The sequence below is a fragment of the Danio rerio genome, chromosome 5, assembly GCF_052040795.2.
Source record: "Danio rerio strain M-AB ecotype USA chromosome 5, GRCz13ab, whole genome shotgun sequence".
NCBI lineage: Eukaryota > Metazoa > Chordata > Actinopteri > Cypriniformes > Danionidae > Danio > Danio rerio.
Genome location: NC_141025.1, coordinates 55643431 through 55665908, shown reverse-complemented (window position 1 = coordinate 55665908; position 22478 = coordinate 55643431). Strand labels below are relative to the sequence as shown.

At 33.8% G+C, this 22478-nt stretch overlaps 1 protein-coding gene across 5 annotated transcripts in view; it reads left to right on the top strand.

Moving 5' to 3' along the window:
• The window catches only part of mctp1a (multiple C2 domains, transmembrane 1a), a 257558-nt gene that overhangs the window by 106860 nt on the left and 128220 nt on the right, over window positions 1-22478 (top strand). For 3 of the 5 annotated variants that reach the window (XM_087254124.1, XM_087254123.1, XM_087254126.1), the window contains exons 5-9: window positions 478-589; window positions 4355-4393; window positions 12197-12361; window positions 12463-12593; window positions 19697-19883. In XM_087254124.1, the coding sequence (XP_087110250.1) occupies window positions 478-589; window positions 4355-4393; window positions 12197-12361; window positions 12463-12593; window positions 19697-19883 (634 nt within the window). The remainder of the gene's footprint in view (window positions 1-477; window positions 590-4354; window positions 4394-12196; window positions 12362-12462; window positions 12594-19696; window positions 19884-22478) is intronic. The other 2 variants (XM_087254125.1, XM_087254127.1) reach the window with 1 other exon arrangement.

Genomic DNA, 22478 nt, shown 5'->3' with positions numbered 1-22478 from the left:
ATTATTAACACTATTTTTAGTTACAATTACAGTTACAGTTACAATTTTAACAAAACTGTGAAACGGAAAATGTTAATATATACTAAAAAACTAATTTAAAAGTATGACAATCATGATAGTATGATTTGCTAATGCCCCAAATGAGGGGTAGGGCTACGGACAGTGTAGGGGACATGCCTTATTTTGAAAAATACAAATTTTAAGTTTTAATAAGAATGAAATAGTTTGAATTTGTATGAATCAGCCACGATACACATTACATATTCTCTTGAGATCAGGCTGAAAGTATGAAACAATTCAATTAATTCAATTCATATTTATTTCTATAGCACTTTTAAAATCTAGAACTTTCTAGAACTTCTTAACATAGAAGTTTTAGTAGATTGTAATAGTATAGTTTTTATAGTTTACAAATAATCATTGATCCAGGCAAGCATTTGGTTATTAATATTGTAGATTTCCTCTGTGCCATTTTAGGACTCTGGATGTAACCCTTGACCTCAAAGATCCCCACTATCCCAAACAGGACCTGGGTTCACTGGAGCTGGCGGTCACACTAATTCCAAAAGAGGGGGATTTCAGGGAAGCTGTGAGTTTTTTTATTTTTCATCTCTCTGTGCTTCTGTAGCTGATGTGTTTGAGCTGAGAGTATGAGCTGCAGGTGTGTGCTGTGATGAGATATGATGTCGCAGGATCAGATATTATGGAGACTACAAACAATTCCTGTGGTTTCTTGCTTTCAGATACAGGATTTATGTCTTATATCTTTTAGTTTCCACAGCCAAGTAAACCAAGAAAAAACACTGTTAAAAAAGATTAGTTGACTTTACTTTAAAAAAGTAAACATAATTATTAAGGAAACAAACTATGCATTATTATAAAAGTTAAGCCAATGGGTTTACTGACTTTTGAAAAAGTAAAATAAACTTGTTGTGCTAATCACTTTTTAGGGTAACTAATTGCTGTAAAAATATTTGTGTTTAGAGAACATAAAGGAATTAAATTAACATTTAAGTTTTAGTTAATTGAACATAAACAATGTTGGTTCAGCTCATATTAAACAAGTAGTTTGAACAAACAGCAAACGTCAGTTTACAGTTTTTTCGTGTACAGTGTATCAGGGAATTAAAAAAACTGTTATTTTCAATGCTGGGATATTAAATGGTTGAAAATGTTTTTCTATTTTAACTTTGCTGTAATAAATTGTTGTTTACATGTGAAAAATGGTTTTTAAGAACAGTTATACAAATTTGTCTATGGAACGTCATGGAAATTTATGGACGAGATTTACAAGCACTCTGCCTTTTATTTATTTATTTATTTTTTTTCCTATCTTTTGAAATTGTAATCTAAAAAAGAGATAATAATTTATCACTGTTTGGCATCAGTTTGGATTTTGTTATTTAGTTTTCTTTCTTTTTTTTTTTTTTGGAGAATACCTTTTTCAGCATGGAAACATTAAGGCCTGGTTTCACAGACAGGGCTTAGACTAAACCAAAATTAGGCCATAGCTCAATTAGTAATTTTATGAAAGTGACTTAAAATTATTAACGGTGTCCATCTTGAGACAAAGGCAATGATATATTTAAGATCAGTCTTTGCAAGTCTGCAAAGGCATTAGAAATTTAAGTTTTGTCTGCGTGATAGGGATAATCTGATGAAAAGTGTAAAGCTGCGGTCACATTGGGCTTTTCCTCTCATGGACTTCCATTCATATTCACTATTCACGCGAATGCGTCAGACCGGAAACGCAGAGTCATGGGTTAAGTTTCGCATGTTGCTGCAGTGCAAAGTTCAAGCTTGGTGAACTCTGACCTATAAAATCACATCACTTGACTGCATGAGACCAATCGAGGATCAAAACATGACCTTTCTGGACAGAAATTTAAAACATGAAGCAATCACTTGCTTTATTAACGTCTAATCATCTTGTTTAATCCTGCCCCTTTTCGCAGCGCCACACGACAGAATTTCGCACACACAAACTCTAGTGTGACCGCAGCTTTATACTTATTTAGTTTCAATCAATCAATCAATCAATCAATCAATCAATCAATCAATCAATCAATCAATCAAATCAATTGATAAAAAATCTGTCATTTTCAGAAATGTATCTTGAGCACCAAAACTCATAGAATATTGGATAATTTTTTTTAATTCATCGTCATCTAATGAATAAATAAAAGGTTAAATATAATTTAATAGAAAAGAGGTATTTTAAACTGTAATAATCACTATGCATTTTCTTTCAAATTATTTTAAAATCTTCCATCTTCCAATAGTTTGAACCAAACTATTTATTTTTGCAGTTGGTCCATGTTTTTGTAAAGAGTTATAAATGGTTTGTCTCTAAATACTCCACTATTCCACCCATCTGACCGCAGTACAGAAAACTACAAATGAGCTCTCTGAGCTGCATGAGACAGTGTCTGACCTGGAAAGTGCTTCTATTGCATACTTGAGAAAGATATCTATTGTCTAGAGAATACGCCCGGCATTGGCCGACAGAATTTCAATGAGAGGAAAATGAGTCCAGAAATCTGTTGGCCTGCTAAAGTGTCCTAACAAATGCAGCCTCTCTTTACTTTACATTTTATGCGCTCATACATCACGCTATTATTTGGGATAAAAAAGCAATTATTGTTCAGCATGTTTAACAAGGACATAGTGACTTTACAGTGTAAATAATGTGGTTTTATGTTCTGTAGAAGAATATCCTCAATCCTTGGTCAATGTGGTTATGAACATTCAAGACCACCATCTATTATGTACTATACCATCTGTGACCATACACTTGATTACCCTCAGTACCGATCTAAATATGATAATGGAAAAAGTGTGGAGAGGAATATCAGCACAAATACCTTATCATACACTATTGAAAAAAATATTAATTTGATTTACAAAAAAAGTAAATCAAATGAATATTTTTTTCAATAGTGTATGATAAGGTATTTGCGCTGAGGTAATCGGTGGCAAAAATTTATTTGGGCTGAATTTAAACAAAGAAATTAAGTTGAACATTACTTTTTTTTATTGTTTGCAGCCACTCACCTTAAAAATCCAGTGAATATTTTTTTGTATAATATACATTTGCACAAATTCACTATGTGAAGGAGGATGCAAAAGCAACAATACTTTTTTTAACAGTTGTAGGCAGTGTTGGGTAAGTTACTTAAAAATAATTAATTAATGTTAATGTTACTAATTCCTAATTGCATAATTATTGTGGTATAAATTACTAAATTACTAAAATTACTAAATTACTAAAACTTTATTTACATTACTTTAAATTACTGTACTTTGTCTAATAGTAACTTAATTACTCAATAATCATTTATACTAAATGTTTATACAAATGACAATGCATAGTTAATTGAAATTAAACTTTTAGTTCTATATCACATGTTATTTTTATTTAATAAAAACATTTCTAAATTATAACAGCAACGACAACAACAAAACTAATAATGGGAAGTTTTAAATGGAGCCCTCTAAAGTAACATTTTTATAGCTTTTTGAGAACATTAGAGAAACATTTATAGAACAATTATATAATGTGAATGGAAGGTAACACTTTATTTTGATGGTCCATTTGAGTATTGGTAGACTGTCTGCTTAATATCTTTTGATACTGCTCCTTTACCAGACATTTAACTGACTATAAGAAACTTTGTAATGTCAATTTGCACTAACCCTAATCCCAACCCCAACCCTAACCCCAACCTAACAATCTACATATAATCCAATAAGAACTAGTTGGCATGTAGATGCAATGTAACTTAAATTCAACAAACGGACCATCAAAATAAAGTATAACCAGATGGAATATTCTAATAATGTTTTGAATAAATTCCTGAGAACGTTAATAATATATGAAACTGGATCATTATGAAAATATAGGTTGTATATTGAATATAACAGAATATATTTTGAATAAAGTTATTTTAATGAAAAAAGTCTATAGATATTAATAAACAAAACAAAATGTCTACACATTTAGACTGTTATATAAGCTAACGGGGACGTTAAGGGAACATTTTAAGAACTTAGCTGGCATAATATCTATAGAGATACCTGTATGTGTGTGTGAATGTGAATTGTGTGTGTATCTTTGTGTTGGTGACCTAACAAAGCTTTGAATGACAATTTTTTTTCTTTGTTCGAGTGTGTTTGATTTAGTAGTTTTATTAGTTTATAATGGCTGCCCACCCCCAACCATAGCTTCCCCGGGCTGCCTCCTTATGACCCCTTGACTCTTCTGAAGTGTATTCAGACAGGATGTCAGGTTCACCTCCAACACCCTGTTAAAGAAGGCAAGGGGTGGCTTTATAATGCTTTGTCTCATTCACAGACCATGCTTATGAGAAGGAGCTGGAAACGATCCAGTAAGGTAATAACAGCATGTACTGATCCCTGCCTTCTGCAATGCTCTGCTCAGACTCAAAGGGGACTTTTTTCCTTTAGTTTAACCCTCACTTACCTGTTTTGTCTCGGTTGTACAATCGGCTTTTGCTGACTTTATTTTCTATATGCTGCAATATGCATGGTACAAAACGCTGCCATCTGGTGTTCAATTTAGAAAGGGCACTTTTGGGTCACGGTTTGCTCAAATTAGCAATAAAAAATGTTTTTGATTCAGATCCAGATTGAAGGCCGACAGTTTCCTTTGTGTATTGCAGCAGCTGACTGAGAAAATAAAGATATCTTTGTTGTCGTCATCTTCATATTGCATCGAGAGCACGGTGCATGTGCTGCAGTGTCCTGTGAGGAGATCATGCACTTTATTGGTGGAAAATGTACAGAGTGTGATCAAATAAACCACTTACAAAAAATGTGGTGATTATAGATTGGATTAAACGAAACATAAACTGAAAGCTATGTACACACAAACACATCTTCCTATCTTAATGTACAAGAAAAAAATTATATAGACTATTTTAATGTGGTCATGTCACTGGCCCATAAAAATTTCCTGCTTGTTATCAAACTATTTCATAACTGTAACACGAGTCAATTCAATCACAACGTAATGTTAAAACAGCTATCATACCATAATTTATTAATATGCGGCTCATTTTGGATTCCCGGAAGATATAGAAATGTAAAACAGGAAATATGTTGGGACCACTGTTTTTGTTTACATCCGTCAAAATGGTCTATACTTTGCATGATTTCATACATTTGTTTTATTTTATTTTATTTTATTTTAATTAGTCTAGTGAACCTTGCACATTATTTTATTTAATATTTTTTTAACGATTTTATTGATTAATAGGGCTGAAAAAGTTACACATTGCAGTGTTTTTTATTGTGTACTCAATGAGAATACTACTTCTCTAGATGAGTTGAAAAACAGTTTGGAAAGAATTTATAATTTTACATTGATTGACATGATTTCATAGGGGTGCATAACATTTAACAAACAATCTACAAGCATAGATAAATTCATAAAAAATATGCGAATTAAATAAACAACAATTCAATGTTTTCTAAAGAGTCGAAATGTATTCAGGTATACAGTAATTGAATAATGAAATGTGAAATAATATTGCATAGTCTTCGCTTTATGAATAATTTAATAAAATTGATCGTTATTAATTTTTCTAAGTTACAAATGATAAATTTTCTTATGCCTGAATGCCTTAAATACTTTCACACAGTCAAAGGACTCAAAAACACTTGCAAAATGATCAATTATAATCCAGACTCAACATTGCATATACTCGCAACGTTTCTATTGTGAATGATCACATTGCGATCTTGATGCTGAACCGATATATTGTGCAGTCCTTATTATTACATCTCTTTCACCTTAGAATATGTCTATTTTTGCCTTATTTAAAACATTTTTATTTTATTTACTGTTGTTTTCTGATGTATTTTCAATGCATCATTTGTTTTGTTTTATTTTATCTATATTTAAAATGGTGCGGCTATGCTAATCATTTTCATTTCTTTATACAATAATTATTTAAAATATGATTACTTTTTGTGTTTCTACATTCAAATAAACATTATTGTTTCGTATTTGATATAGGGTCATATCTATTTAAAAAATTAAACCATTAAAATTTATGTTAATTGTAATAAAACTGATATAAAATGTATTTTTTATAATAAAAAACACTAAACATATGTTTCCTTTGGCAACGAATTAAATAAAATGGTAAAATTCCTAAATGCATAATAATAATAATAATAATAATAATAATAATAATAATAATAATAATAAATATGTATACAAGGTGTCTGCAGGGCCCTAACAAGTAATTAATTGTTACATCAATGTAGAGAAATTTAAGGCTCTTAATAAGTATTAAAAAGTCTTAAATGCTATTTTGCAAGGTATTACATTTCATATCATTTTTGATTATGCAATGTATGGTTGTATGCTAACGTTTGCCTGAATTAAATCTGCGAATATCAGGATGCTGCGTAGTTTATGAAATTTATTAAATCCTACTGACATCATGCTGCTGTGTTTACTGCAACACCATTATTTCTGCTGTTCTATTGACCTTATTCTTCAATGCGGAAGTGCGCTCGTTTTTGTGATTGCTTTAGAACTTCAGATGGGAGAAATTACTAGGAATGCTAAATGGCAGAAAACGGTCAAACTACTTGCTCTACAAACAAGTGTTTGCATGACTATAAAGACCAAGTAGAATAACATAATAAGAAAATATTAGTTTTCAACAATAGGCAGCATAACAAGCTGTTTTTAACATCTAAAAATGAATGGAAGTGAATGAGACCGGAAGTCTCGAGCCAAAAACATTCAAATGGCTGTGCCCGCTTGTACATGATGAATAAGGTGAATAGGTGCCAACCTGCTGAATTAGCTAGATTTAATAGATTTTTTTAGTTTTGGATTAATTTCTTACTTTCATATTTAATAAATATACTGTAAGTTAAAATCTCGCCAGTGTTTCTGTTTGAAAAGCGGTTATACAGTCTTAAAATGTATAGAAAGAGGCTTAAAAAAGGTCTTAAAAGGTACTGAGTTTAACTCTGATTCCTGTATATTCTCTGGTATAAATAATGCTAAACTAACATATTTTATGATTACATATTTAAACAAACTCTCAAAAAAGACCAAATTAATCCTTTTTTTTCTTATCAATCTCACTATTCATCTTTACATAAATGCTATTTTATACTTTTCTTTTATTTGCATATTCTTTTCTCAGTTGTGTTGTTAGTGGATAGTGTTGTATGAAGGTGGCATGTTGGTCTGGGATGGGAATAGCATACTACTCTCTTCGTCTCTGGTTCATGCATGTGTGTGTGTAAAGCAGACCTTTTTTGTTGTCAACTATAAGTGGAAGTCCTAGTTTCAGTGGTAATTTGTGATCTTCAAGTGGAGTCCCAGTTTAAGGCATTTCTAACCCACAACCTAGTTGCATTGATTTGCGCTACTCAAGAGAACAAAAAGCACAGCTCTCAGCCGCATGTTCCCAGCAGAGGTCAAGCAACTCCTGTTTTGTTTGGACTAATGTTGGAACCCAGCTTTCAGAGAGGCCCAGAAACATAAAAGTGGCTCTCCAGCTTGTGGAGAAGGACGTCCTGCTGAAAAGCTTTCTCCACCCAAGTCTTTGAAGCTCAAAGTGGGCCATGTTGACTGGGATTCGGGAATACTGTAACAGTGCAGCGATAACTACTTTTACACTGCTCGCGGAGCACACTTGGGTCTTTCTTCTATTTATACTCCCTATATCTCTTTCATTTCTCAAATACTGTAAATGATGCGGTCCGTAGATGCAAGTGGGATTTGTAATTGATACATCTCCAAAATTAAGACTTCTGATCTGGAATATGAATTTCAAGAAAACTCCACCCTGAAATACATGTAAAAACAATATTCATTACACAGATTTAGTTAAAATTCTGATTTATTGGTTCTTACATATACTACTTCTTGATTCTTCTGTACAGTGGCTTCCATTAATATTGGAACACTTGGTAAATATGAGCAAATAAGGCTTTGGAAATGTCTTTATTGTTGAACCTTTTGCTTTATTTTGACAACAAAACAAACAGTTTTCAATGAAATAACAATTGCAAACACAGCACCATACAGTCAAGCATGAAATTATTCATACCCTTGGAAAATTCTGACATAAAGTTACTTTTATTCTTTTTATTTAAATACTTTTTTTTGACTGGAAATGACACAGGCTCTCCCAAAAGATAATAAGATGATGTACAAGAGGTATCCCTGTGGAAAAAAGGAAATCTCAGCTTTTATTTTCATTTGAACAAAAAGTGGCATGTCCAAAATTATTCATACCCATTGCAAACTGTCACAGTCTATGGGAAAATCCAAAGTTCTATACAATTCCTAATAGTCGAAGCTGATTATTTTAGGGGAAAAAAAAACAAACAAAAAAAACCTCAGAATTTATTCTCTTAAGTTAAACCAAAAACACCTTAATTAGAGGAAAAAGGGCAAATGAAAAGTTGAATGTTCCATGCTCATGAAGACCAGATAAGACCAGGGGTATATTTCCCAAAACCATCGTTAGCCAACTAAGGTCGCAAGTTCCGTTGTTACAAGCATAGTTTGTTGGTTTGCCATTTCCCAAATCCGTCGCTCCAACGACCATTCGCAAACTGCGTCGCAAACTTGAGCACCTGCAACTATAGCTGTGGAGCTGTCTTTAGAAGCATACTTCCTGGCTGTGTTCTATTCCAAGTTATCCCCCATGCCCTATTCATTTAGAACATTCTAACATTCAAAGTTGGAATTATTGAAAGTAAAAAACCATTAAGGTCATCTCCCTTAGGTGTAATTTGCTTTCAAACTATTTTATACAATTTAGTTGTACAGGCAGTCAACACACAAAGACAACAAGTCACAAGCAGACAGGTCAGGATACACTCTTAACAGATTACCCTGATTCATTGGGAAAAGTTTTAATCAACTCAACAGGTGAAAAGCAGAAGCACTCTGCTGTTGGTTTGTGGACAGTCATTGATAAGACAAAGGAGCTCAATGAGGACCGGTGGCTGTGCACTGAGGTAGAGGTCTGCATTCCCAAAGGAGCCAAGGGACCCGACCAGATTTCTTGCAGCGTGGGAATAAATTTCAGAATAAAAACATGGTAGCAGTCGGTAATTCTGGTGTAATTTGAACGGGGTGTAATTTGAGAATAATAAAAAATATATATCCTTTGCACTATGTGAAGTTCAATATTCAATGCTCATTGGTAGAACTGGTAGAACAGTTCTTGAAGTTGGCCACACGGTGGCAGACTTGTGGCGTGACGAATGCCTGTGCTTAGTGGGAGACTCGATGGTCTTTAGAAGTTCGGTCAATGACTAAAAAGAATACCCATTCATAACCCTGATTTGCAGGGCTAGGATGGTTACTTTAAAAAAAGTATTTCACTACAGATTACAAAATACAAAATTAATTTCCCATTATTGGTTAAAATCCCCACGTTTATTAATTATTAAATTAATCAATGATATTAAAATTCAAAGTACTTTTCAGATGCAACTACAGTTTGATGACCACGTATTTAAAATGTAATTTTAATGAACTACAGGTACTTATATTTTATATTTTAAATACTTAATGCCATCACATGTATTTTGTTACTGTATGACCCTAGAGATTTGTGACATCTGCTATCACGGAAATAATTCAGAAACCGCGCTCAGGTGGAAGTGTTATGAATCAGCCTAAAAGAGGATATGTTATTCCAAATGTACTGTCAATAGAATGGGTTATGGGTACAAAAGATATTGTGTCCCTAGAATCTTTTTTTTTTTTTTCACTGCCGCCTTTGCTCATATTTAGCAAGGGTCCCAGTATGTTTCCACTTTCTTTTTTTTCAATTGTGTTTTTTACAGCTGTAAATAAAATTTAACAAATAAGAATACTTAATTTTGTCCAGCATCATAGGCAAAGGTCATGTTCAAATGTTCATGTTAAGACACAGAAAATAATCATTTTACACAAGGTTGTGTACAGTCAGTGTATCACATTAATATCAGGAGAGAATGTCATTAGTTGCCTGCTTTTACATCAAAGCTATTTTTTTTCAAACGGGTTTGCTCTGAGTTTAATGAAATGCATTTTAAACAGGAAACATGTTAATAAGGAGTCCAAATTAAGCACAGAAATAACTATTACAATTGTTTGTTTGGCAAATCTTTTACTGTGCTGAAGACTGCATTTGCTCTATTGATAAGACGATGTGAATGAAGTGCATAAAGTGTATTTTATAGTTTTACTAGAAGACTTTACATTAAATAAGTATAAAATTGGAAAATACAGCGAGGAAAAGAAGTATTCAACACATAGCCATTTTTTCTCATATGTTGGTAACACCCAAAGAAATCCATATATGCAAAGAAAGCAATAATAATTACTTTACAAATGAAGTTAGGTGTAATGAAATTAAATAACAAAGAAAAAAAATATTGAACACATGGAGAAAGGGAGGTGTAGAAATTCAGTGTAAGCCCAGAAAGCAGCTGAAATCTCTCAGTTATTTAGCAACCATCTGCCCTTTTTCATTGTAAATTACCTTCAGCTGCTTCAGTCCAACATCTACATTAGCAGGATGATGAAGCTGAAACCAGAGTGGACATTGCAGCAAGCCAGTGATCTAAACACATCCAAGGAAACTCTCAAATTCTTTTAAAAAAAGAAATCAAGCTGTAAAATGGCACAGCCCATCACCTAACTCCAATCCAATAGAAAATTCAAAATAAAGATCGATAGACGAGACCAGGGCTTAATTTGTGCCTTAATTTGTACCTCATTTTACCGATCCCCCTCCTCAACTGCCCTCTTCCACGTCCGCTGTACATTTTTACTTTCTTCCGCGACTCCCTAACCCTCTTCATTTTCGTCCGCAACACCCCCGCCGCCCCACTCACTTTTGTCTGCGACACCCCTCCGCCACCGCACCATCACCTCCACCCCATATATACTTATATATATATATATATATATATACTGTACTTTCCCCCCTCACTTTATGTATATATCACAGATTATATACAATCATAAGAGTTGAATTATACTGAATATCTGTATATTAGTGTGTAAGTTCAAATATGTCACTGATTTTATGGAACCACTCAACAAACAAGAAGAGTTACATTTTAGACAGTATTGTCTGTTTCTCCTACTACATTAGTTACAAACCAAGGAATGTTCCTCAAAATGTTGTAAGACTCATGCTTTTAAAGGATGTTGATTGATTCTTGGAAGTGGTTTGAGAGGTTACTGTAATTTATTTAATCAGATTGGGGTCGGTTATCATGTATATGTTTTAAGGTTTTTCAAGTATTCATTGCATTTTGATCAAAAGTAACAGTGAAATGTTGTTGCATTGCTAAGATTTCTGTTTCAAATTTTTTTTTTTTAAATATGGATTATTATAGCACAACAATTAAGCAGCTCAGCTGTTTACAACATTGATGACATTAAGAAATGTTACTCACAGGTAAATATTTTATTACAATGATTTCCAAAGAATAATATGACACTGAAGACTGGAGTGATGGCTGTTAAAAATTGAGCTTTGCATCACTTGAATATACAGTAGTCAACATTAGAAGTGGATCGAAACTTTTGATCAAAGTTGTCCTAAAACAGTTGAAAAACATCCATTCTTGTCTTTGAAAAGTCTTTTGACCCACTTCAAACTTGTTGACTACTGTACGCTAAAATAGTTTAAATAACAAATATTAAATAACAAATAATTAAATAACAGTTTATTTAAAAATACATATGAATATATTAAATAATTAAATTGACAATAGTTCACAACATTACAATTTATTTTTGATCAAAATGCAGCATAAGATAATTTCAAATAAATTTAAGAATCTTTCTGGTCCTAAAATATTGACAGTATGATAAATTAATGGACGCTCTGGTTTTATAGATGGAAGGATACCGTCGGCATACTTTTGTCTGTGTTTGCCGTTGTCTCGTTGTCTGTGTCTGTTTTTTGCAGTGCTGTGCATTCTCTGTATGTATATTTTCCTCACCTTTAATGCCCCCAAATTGTTCCATGTTGCTGAACTTGACGCAAATCACATTTTTGGCAACAAATGCATCCTTTGCCATTCACCGGATCTCCTGAGTCATTTTACCGTCTTTCTCTTTACGTTGGATTGTTGCCTGATACGAGTTTGTGTCTGGATGTTTGTTTGTGTCACATTGCAGCATCAGAGTCTGAGGTTATCAGACGTTCACAGAAAATCTCAGCTGTGGAGAGGCATTGTTAGCATCAGTCTCATCGAGGCACATGACCTCCAGCCAATGGACAACAATGGCCTTAGTGACCCTTATGTCAAATTCAGACTGGGACATCAAAAGTACAAAAGTAAGGTATGGGCCATGAGCTGTATTCCAGTTACTTGTTCTATAGAGAATTGCTCTTTTGTTTGAGGTAAAATGCTGATCAAATGTGCAAATTTTATGTCGTGCAGACGATACCAAAAACACTAAACCCCCAGTGGAGAGAGCAGTTTGACTTCCATCTCTATGATGAACAGGGTGGTTTTGTTGACATTACTGTTTGGGACAAAGATGCAGGGAAGAAGGATGACTTCATGGGCAGGTTGGTCATGCATTTGAATTCATTGTAAATGTGTTGTGATTGTTTTGTTATTTTTGGACTCTCATTGTTTATTTACAGGTGACATAAGATGATATTTAATGCAACAATAAGACAATGGTTAATTTACTAATAATAATTATATGGTTAATTTACTAATAATAATTATATATATATATATATATATATATATATATATATATATATATATATATATATATATATATATATATATATATATATATAAATATATATATTTATTTATTTATATAGTAGTAAAATAAACATTTTATAGTTTACAGTGCATGCATTACAAACAATAGGCTATTATTTGACATTATTAACCTGACTTTAATCTTCATATGATCTTCATTAGTACTAAAAACAATTTGACTGAATTTTTGTTTTCCTATTTTTACATGAATAATCTGTAAATATTAATGTAAAATTATGTGTTGCTCTCTGAAAATGCAGAAAATGTCCTTTAAAAAACAGAAAAATAACATAATACCAAAATGCAGCCAATAACTGACATAACAATAAATAACAATATTTTTTTTATTACAGAAAATATCTGTTAAACAACAAGTATTTCACTGTATAATGAACAAACCAGAAAATTCTGTAACAAAAACACATACATTTACCTGTAGTGTACTTACAGTGCAGGTAAGTGACATTGTAAGTCAATCTCTTTCTTTTGTGTTGTAGTGCTGTAGATGTATTTATAGCGTAATCCAGTAGGGTTTGCGTTGCTTTGGCTGCTTCGGGGTTAATTATTGTGATAATATCCCGATTGCAACAGAGAAATACTGGGAAATGTCTCTAGACTGATGGCATTCAATGTCGTCAGGTTTAAAATGTGAGCAAATTGCCTGTTTTGTCATCACTTTAGATATTACACCAGAGAATCATTCAAATACTAGTTCTAAAGTGATGTTTGTGAAGTAGCAACGGTTTCTGCTGTTCTGACATTGATACTGAATACTGAATACTGAAAGTATTTCCACATACAAAAGGATTTTTAGACTCTCCATGTTTAATTTTCTGTTTTACATACACGATTATGCCGTCGAACTGTTGTATAAACGCAATATCACACTCGTAGCCGTGCGATGTGGCTGTATATCGGCACTGTTAGGAGGCATGCGTTGTGTTTTAGTCTCCAACCAGTGCCGATACACAGTCATATCACACTGCTACGAGTGTGATATTGCTCATATACTCAATTTCTTTTAAGCTATTCCCTTTAATAATCAGGGGTCGACATAGCGGAGTGAACTGCCAACTTATCCAGCATATGTTTTACGCAGCGGATGCCCTTCAACCTGCAACTCATCACTGGGAAACATCCATACAAACTCATGTACAAAACTGCCAAACACGTTGCCAAAATATATATATGCCGTCAAAATTAGTGCGTTAAGGCATGTGATTAATTTGAAATATTTAACGCGTAAAAAAAATTAACGCAGTTGCAGTTTTTGCCTGTTGTAGCCGAAGTGTGCTCAACATGCAAAGAAATATGAATAAGACCAAGGAAGCACTTTTAGAAGGAAAGTTTCAGTATAAAACATTTAATGTTGCATTACTAGCCTCTCCAGCGATTCCTCCAGAGTTTCATCTGATTTTGTATGTTTCATTTTTAATCTTTCGACTTCTGTTTTAATGGACTATGATACTGCATGGCAAGCGGAAAGAAAAACCTCTGCATTTTGTGACTCAGTGGTCCTTTAATGTAATCAAAAATCGCTGTTTACATAGTAGACTCTTAATAAGATTATCTTAAACATTTTAAAATCGAAGTATTAGTGTCCATGTCAATGTACTCAGTGAAACTCAGATGATGTCGCGAGCTGTCAAAGGCAGCCCATTCCTCTGCCTTTCAGATGATTCCCCACAATGTTAAATTAAGTTTGACTTGTTTCCCCCTTAAACACAACTTTTGTAAAGCATCTGCTTCCATTGCTGTTTCAGAATCCTTGTGAAATACAGTAATACTTTAGAATGCTTAGTTTAAGCAAATTTGATGAACGTGGTCATGTGTGTTGAATCTGAAGGGAGTCGCTCCGGCTGCACTGTCCTGCCCGTGTTGTGTGTGTATATCTGTGTCTGTGTGCGCGCACGCCTTTCCTAGCAACAAGAACAAATGCTTAAACAACACCAATTTCACTGTCCGTATCCCTCAAAGTTGTTTAAATGTTTAGAGATGGTGTGAACAAAGTCCCTGTAAGAATTAGTCTTTGGTGTGACACAACGCGTACCCGTGGGTGCCTTTGATGTACCGCTTGATGCTTCTTAATTTATATTTGCAATGCCTGTATTTGGGCATCTTTTTGCAGTCCACTTAGAATCCAACATGAAAATCATTCTTTTCTTCATTGGCATTAATTGTTTTGAAATTAAAATGGCACTAACATGCCTGTGTTTTTATTTCTGTAATAAACTTGACTGTCAAGCCAGGATCTTGATGGTTTATTGTGGATATGTTGTTTACATGAAGAAATCTGTGTTACAAATAAAACAAAAATTCTAATAAACAATTGTATTTCGAATTTAAATAGTTATTTGTCTTGCGTTTACAATGATGTTACGTTTCAGTCTTTTAAATGTGATTAATCGCGAATAATTGCAAACAGTGGGATTAATTAGTTCATTTTTTTATCGATTGACGGCACTAATATATATATATATATATATATATATATATATATATATATATATATATATATATATATATATATATATATATATATATATATATATTTATATACATAAACCCCTGAAATTTTAAAGAATGATGCAAATTAAATTCATTTTTTTATTAGAATTGCAACAGTGATTTTAACAGGATCGATTTATTCCTATATCAGGTTATAAAATATTTTGCTGTATTATTTTTTTTTTATTCAGCTTTTGAATCTCATGACAAAACATACTTTGACTTAATTATATATATTTAAAATGTAATTAAAGAACAAAAAGCCTAAATATTATTAAATAAAGCTGCTGTACACTTTAGCTAAAGTCATTCATGCTCTAAACTGTCCTCAAATAGAGGGAGAGAGAGAATCTCCGCTTTTGACTAAACCCTATTAGGAGTGATTGACAGTGGAGTTAATAGCTGTGCGATGTTTGAACGAGGCAGCAGAGTCTACTTGGTTTGCTGTCTTTCCTTAACACCAGTCCTTCTGTTCATAGAGGTGGCATATCAGAATTGGTCGGTGGCGTTCTTGTAATTGTCTATTTCCCTCAGTTAAACACTCCTCTGCTTGAGTCTGCTTCTTACCGTGAGTTGTCCAGCACGTCTCCACACAGATCCTCACATTAGTTACCCATTCAGGATCAATTGAAGCTTTCAGTACCTGCACCATGTTCCCATAGACAAGAACACATCGTCACAATGGGAACAAGGTAAGGAATATTTATGGAGTATTTGCTGGGAACAAACTGTGTTCTAGTGCAATTATTCAGGCGTTTACTCTCTTGTGGTTTCTTTCTGCCTCGTGCACTTTTGCTCGTTCTTTTTTTTCTTTGTTGTCACTGGTGTTTAGGGAGTTGAAGTAAAAATGACTTTGTATAGATATTAGTTTGTAACAGAATCACTTTATTGCTTCACAAATTTTACAGTTTTAACATTCTGACAACATACTGACACATACATTTGCTTTCATAAATGTGAAAGAAACCAATGGTGCATATATTTAGCTAAAATGTGTAGTGTATACAGTAAAAACAGTTAAATAGTTGTTTGTTCTTATGCTCAAATAGTGTGTTTTTTTTTATTTTTTTTTTAGATTCCTTGATATATCCTCCTGAGACCCGGCCCATTGACTTGTGTCCTCTGTAGTAGACATTGCATTTACATGAATTTTTTAAAGAATTTTTTTTAGCTACTATGGGTGCTTTCACACCTGCCTTATTTAGTTCGATTGAATCGCACTAGAGTTGGGCAGGTGAGAATGCAGCAATCGTACTCGAGTGCGCACCAAAAGCAGACCAATTAAGCGTAGGAGACCTGGTTTAAGAGGTGGTCTCGGTATGCTTTCAAACGAACCCTGGAGCGGTTCGTTTGTGGTGAGAATATGATTCGTACTAAAACAGGTCTAACAGCAAAAAGTACTGCGCCTTTTGGACTATTTTAGCTGCCGTAGGCCGATGCGCAGTGCATTATGGATTATGGAGGAAAAATATTTGTTGACAGCGCTTTACCAACAGAGGGAGAGAGAGGGAAAAACATTACCTGATGGATCGATGGTAATATTTCCGAAAAATAACCCTGTAAAAGTTTATCTAAATTAATTCACGCCTCCTCCTGACGTGACGAGCGATGCATTAAAACACTCCTTTTCCAGCCGCATACGCACTTTATTCTCAAAATGTATAGTTTGTCTAAAGCAGGCCTACAATCAGTCAGCGCAGTCGTCCCTCCAGAGTAAAAACGACATTTTGTGTCTGCCAGTTTTGTTTACTTGCGGGAGTTCGTTGGCATTTTCCCGCACATGAAATCTGACCAATCAATAAGCTGTTTAGGAAACATGTTCAACAACATCCGGCCAATGAGAGATGTGGATTTTGTCAGATGACTGCATTTTGGTTCGTTTTAACTGGTTCGGACCAAAGCCAGCAGTGTGGTGTAAAAACGGCCCAAAGACGGCAGAAGATGCAACAATGTATCATTTATTGCCCTTGGTCCGGACCAAATGAAGCGAACTACAGTTGTGAAAGTCCTATTGTACTGTTCAGAGGACATCCTGGGCTTTCTAGTGATATGTCATTTGATTGTCTGGCATGCTAGGAACCACTTCTTACACTGCATCCAAAATTACTGACAAACAAACAAGCACATTTTATGGGAATTGTAAAATGTTGCTTTTTAAATGTTTCTTTGCTATTATTACATATGTTTGTTAATTAAAGTGTCAGGAACAATACATTTAGCTTTCAAAGCTGTTAACTTGTTTGTGTTTTAAAATATCATCCTTTTTTTTAAATGTCCACTATAGTGGACAATATGACCATTCATTCATTCATTCATTCATTCATTCATTCATTCATTTTCTTGTCAGCTTAGTCCCTTTATTAATCTGGAGTCGCCACAGCGGACTGTGGGGGAAACCGGAGCACCCGGTGGAAACCCACACAAACGCAGGGAGAACATGCAAACTTCACACAGAAATGCCAACTGAGCCGAGGATCGAACCAGAACCCAGTGACCTTCTTGCTGTGAGGCGACAGCACTACCGACTGTGCCACTGCTTCGCCCCACAACAGGACCATTTTAATGTTTTAAATGACTGCAATTTGTAGGAGGCAGAATTAAAGCAGAGAGGATTCTTTATAAGATAGTTGAGGGAGACTCTGACTTAAAGTCTGACAATCAGACAATTACATAATTAGAGACTATCAGAGAATGACCATCAGTTTTAAACCTCTTTTTTTGTTAAACTTTTTATTGGATTTTTTTGTATTGGATTAACATCACTTCTTTTTTGTCTGTTTTTTTTTTCGGCTTTCTTTCAGACTAAACTGTTTAAGGAATTTCAGTACAAAAAATGGCTTTAGTTTAGTTTTTGTTATATTAATGTTGGATCAATATCATTTTACAGCCATATCCTGTACAGTTTCAACCTAAAACGGTCCTCTGGTCCACTACAGTGGACATGCTGTAAAATTAAAAATAAAAACAAAATGTAAAGTCTCTAAATTGTAGATTTTTTTTAACCCAAAGATTGTAGGAAATCACAATAAAAAGAGGGTCTCAGGAGGATATAATACAAATGTAGTTTAATAAAAAAAAAAAAAATATATATATATATATATATATATATATATATATATATATATATATATATATATATATATATATATATATTTTTTTTTTTTTTTTTTGGAAGTCTTTTATAAGATTACTGTCGCTTTTAATCAGTTAAAATAACCTAGTATTCTGTGTCAGGTGTTACGTCGTAAGTAATATTAGTTTTTGTCGTTTAAAAAACAAAACAGTTACCACATTTTTTTACTTTATGTGGGTGGCACGGTTACTCAGTGGTTAGCACTGTCGCCTCACAGCTAGAAGGTTGCTGGTTTGAGTCCCGGCTGGGGCAGTTGCCATTTCTGTGTGGAGTTTGCATGCTCTTTCAGTGTTGACGTCAGTTTTCTCTGGGTACTCCGGTTCTAAGTTACGGTTCTAAAAGTTCTAAGTTTGCTGAAAAAACAAGATCCTGTTTCTGTGTATTTTTTCTGAAATTAATTCAATTAAAAAAAAAAAATGAAAAAGAAAAGTATAATCTTTGATCCCAAGTGTGTTGTCGAGCATTTACCAGTGTTTGTACATAATCAAGTAATAACTCAGGTACAGTCATACAAGTATTAGGGAATGTACATAGATAGGTCTTTTACATGGGACACTCACGTAAATTGGATTTGTGAAAAGCTTTATCAAGGACTTTTGTTTTATACAAAGGTTATGGTACTATGATGTTGACAAGAAAATGATGCACTCATTTTATCAGGCTGTATTTGAGAGTATCACCAGCTATGGTCTATCTACATGCTATGGTAATCTTTCTGTAAAACTGAAATCAAATTTTTTTAATATTATCAGAATTGCTATAAGACTAATAGGAATAGAACCTTTACCAATTTAAACACTCTATGGGCAATGCACTCTGAATGAAGCGAACATTTTTATCTTTTAAAGTCCAGTGCAGAGCATGTTATTTGTTCATGTGCAAACTGTATCCTGGATGGATTGGATCCTTGCTGATGTTGCTGGCTTTCCTGTGTAGACGGCTGATATACACTTTGTTGAGGTTGGGAAGATTTAAAAACTGTGGCTGAGAATAATTAAATTGAATTATTTTTTGATGGAGCAAGTAAAAATTCTTAGTGTTTAGCCATATTTATATCTTGATGGTCTTAAAAAGGTCTTAAAAAGTCTTAAATTTGACTTGGGGAAACCTGCAGAAACCCTGTTGCAATGACATAAGAAATGTATTAATACATGTCAATTGCATTAATGCAAGGCTTTTTCTGCTGTGTTTTCTTTAACATATGTTTATGATGTGTAATGATATTGGTGGTGCTGTGTGCATGTGCGTCAGGTGCCAGGTGGACCTGTCTCTTCTGTCAAAGGAATGCACACACAGACTGGACCTGCCGCTGGAGGAGGGCGAGGGCATGCTGGTGCTTCTGGTCACCCTTACAGCCTCTGCTGCCGTCTCCATTGCAGACCTGTCTGTCAACGTACTGGACGACCCACATGAGAGGAAAGAGATTCTCCACAGATATGTAAGCACCAAGCTCTTATGTTTAAAACACTGTGAATGTGTGTATAGCCAATAAAATATGACAGTAAACATGCTAAACAGCACAATTCAAAAAAGGAGGAAACAACTTAGGAGATTTTGAAAAGAGTATGTTTATGGTTTAGTGTAAAAACAGCAGAAGGCAATGAAAACCTTAGTCAGTGTCCACTTGACATATATGGCATCTATTTGCTTAAAAATATAACTGAAAAAAGTAAAGTCATACAAATTTACAAATACTTTATATGATCTTGTATACCCATTATAAATGTATAAGTCAATATTTGCTGTTTTCTAATTTTCTACTTTACAAAGTACAAATATTTTGTATACAACACCTTTCCCAGAGATGGGTTGGGGCTGGAAGAGCAGCCGCTTCGTAAAAACTTGCTGGATAAGTTGGCGGTTCATTCCGCTGTGGCGACCCCGGATAAACAAAGGGACTAAGCCGAAAAGAAAATGTATGACTGTATACAATACCATTTCTAAGAATGGTCTTATCTTTTATACTAAGAATTCTCTTTAAAACACTTGAGAAGATTGTGTTTTTCTTAAAATTAAAGAAATATTTGCATTAAAAAATATATATGATTTTAATACATTTAAAATAAATAACTTAAATCCTACATAGAACATATTAAATTAAGTTATTGATTTTTAAAACAATATTAAGAATCATATACTGTATACAAATTGGCACAGTCATGTCACCCTGCTGCCTAAGACCGGATACTCACTATCACTAAGAAGGGCTGAGCCTGGGCAATACCTGGATAAGAGACCACATGGGAAAACTAGGTCACTATAGGGCACTCAACCGGTGTTCTGTGTGAGTCCTAATACCCCACTATAGTGAAGGGGACACTATACTTTTAGTGAGCGCCGTCTTTCGGATGAGACTTTAAACGGAGGTCCTTACTCTCTGTGGTCATTAAAAATCCCATGGCACTTCTTGTGTAGAGTAAGGGTGTAACCTCGATGTCCTGGCCAAATTCTTTCCATCGGCCCTTACCCATCACCGCCTCCTAATCATCCCCATCCACCGAATTGGCTGTATTTCTGTCTTTCCACTCCACCTATAGCTGGTGTGTGCTGAGCGCACTGGCGCCATTGTCTTGTGGCGGCCATTGCATCATCCACGTGGATGCTGCATACTGGTAGTGGCATGGAGAGACCCACCTCATGGTAGTTAAGCACTTTTGTTCTATGGCCATATACAATAAATGTGCTAAATAAATCTACATTACATTACATTGCAACTAGTTACATTTACATTTGACTCTTTCTATGGATGTGCAGAAGTGCTTAGCTAGTAATGTACTTAACTTAGCTAGTTAGCAATTATGACAAACCGCCATGACTGTGCGTGATGTGACTACTAATTTCAAAATTCAGTGACAAAACAAGTAATTTTTAGTTTATTAAATATTTTTTGACAGCCTTAACATTTAAAACGTCGTTACACAGCAATGAGCAAAACAAATCTTTTCAAATTTAAATAAACTGCACTAATTGCTTTGCAACATGATTTACAGTTTCAAAGCTTTCAAAATGCTATAAAAACTAATGCCAGAACATGTGTAAAACAGCTTTTACAAACCCAAGACAAATGCTTTTCATCATACAGTGCTCAGCATATATAAGTTGACCTCTCGGAAATCTGTCTTTTAAATTCATATTTTATTATGAAACTTTACAATATTATATTTTTACATATACATTAGATTGGTCAGTACTGAAGCCAAATCTGGAGCTTATCTAACAAAATTACTTACGCTAACGATCCAAAAACTAGAGCATTTACATTTATATGTTATAGAAAAATGTTAAATATAAATTTTAAAAAAGAGGAAAAATCAAGATAAACAAAAAGTTTTGTAGGTTGTAATTTTTTTTGCATTATTTGCTTGGATTTAATTGTATTATCGCTTAATTTCTAAATATGTTTGGTGGTTAAAATATTATTTTAATAAATATATTTGTTTAATTAATCTAGTTTGTTTAAATGCACCAACATACATTGCATATTGACTAAGAAAAAACACAAAAATATTCATTTTCAAAATGGTGTGTACTCAATTATGCTGAGCACTCCATATGGAGAATCCTATATATTATTCAATGTTATTAAATGTTATAACCCCCCCCCCCCCCCAAATATATTATATAACGGATTATATATTCATTTAAATGGCTTGTTTAGTTTATCTAATTAAGATTTTGTCTAATCAGGCCAGTAAGGTAGTGATAATGGTTATACACTGAGATACGAGACACAGAGATCGCCCCCAATGACGAATTATTAAAATCTTGAAACAATGTGACATAACAAACCCTCATTGCTGAATACACGTGACTTAAGTAGTTTTAATTGTGTTCCAAACAAAAGCAAGGGTTTTCAAAGCTTCACAAAGCAGTGTTTCAAAAGTGCCCATCACCAGCACTTTACTCAATGTACAAAAGGCCTTGAGGTCACCTCAAGATGATTAGCAAGTCTTCAATAAGAACTGCCAAACATACCACCAATGCCTGAAGAAACAAACTAAATAGTCACCACCAAATCAAAGTTCTGAGGAAC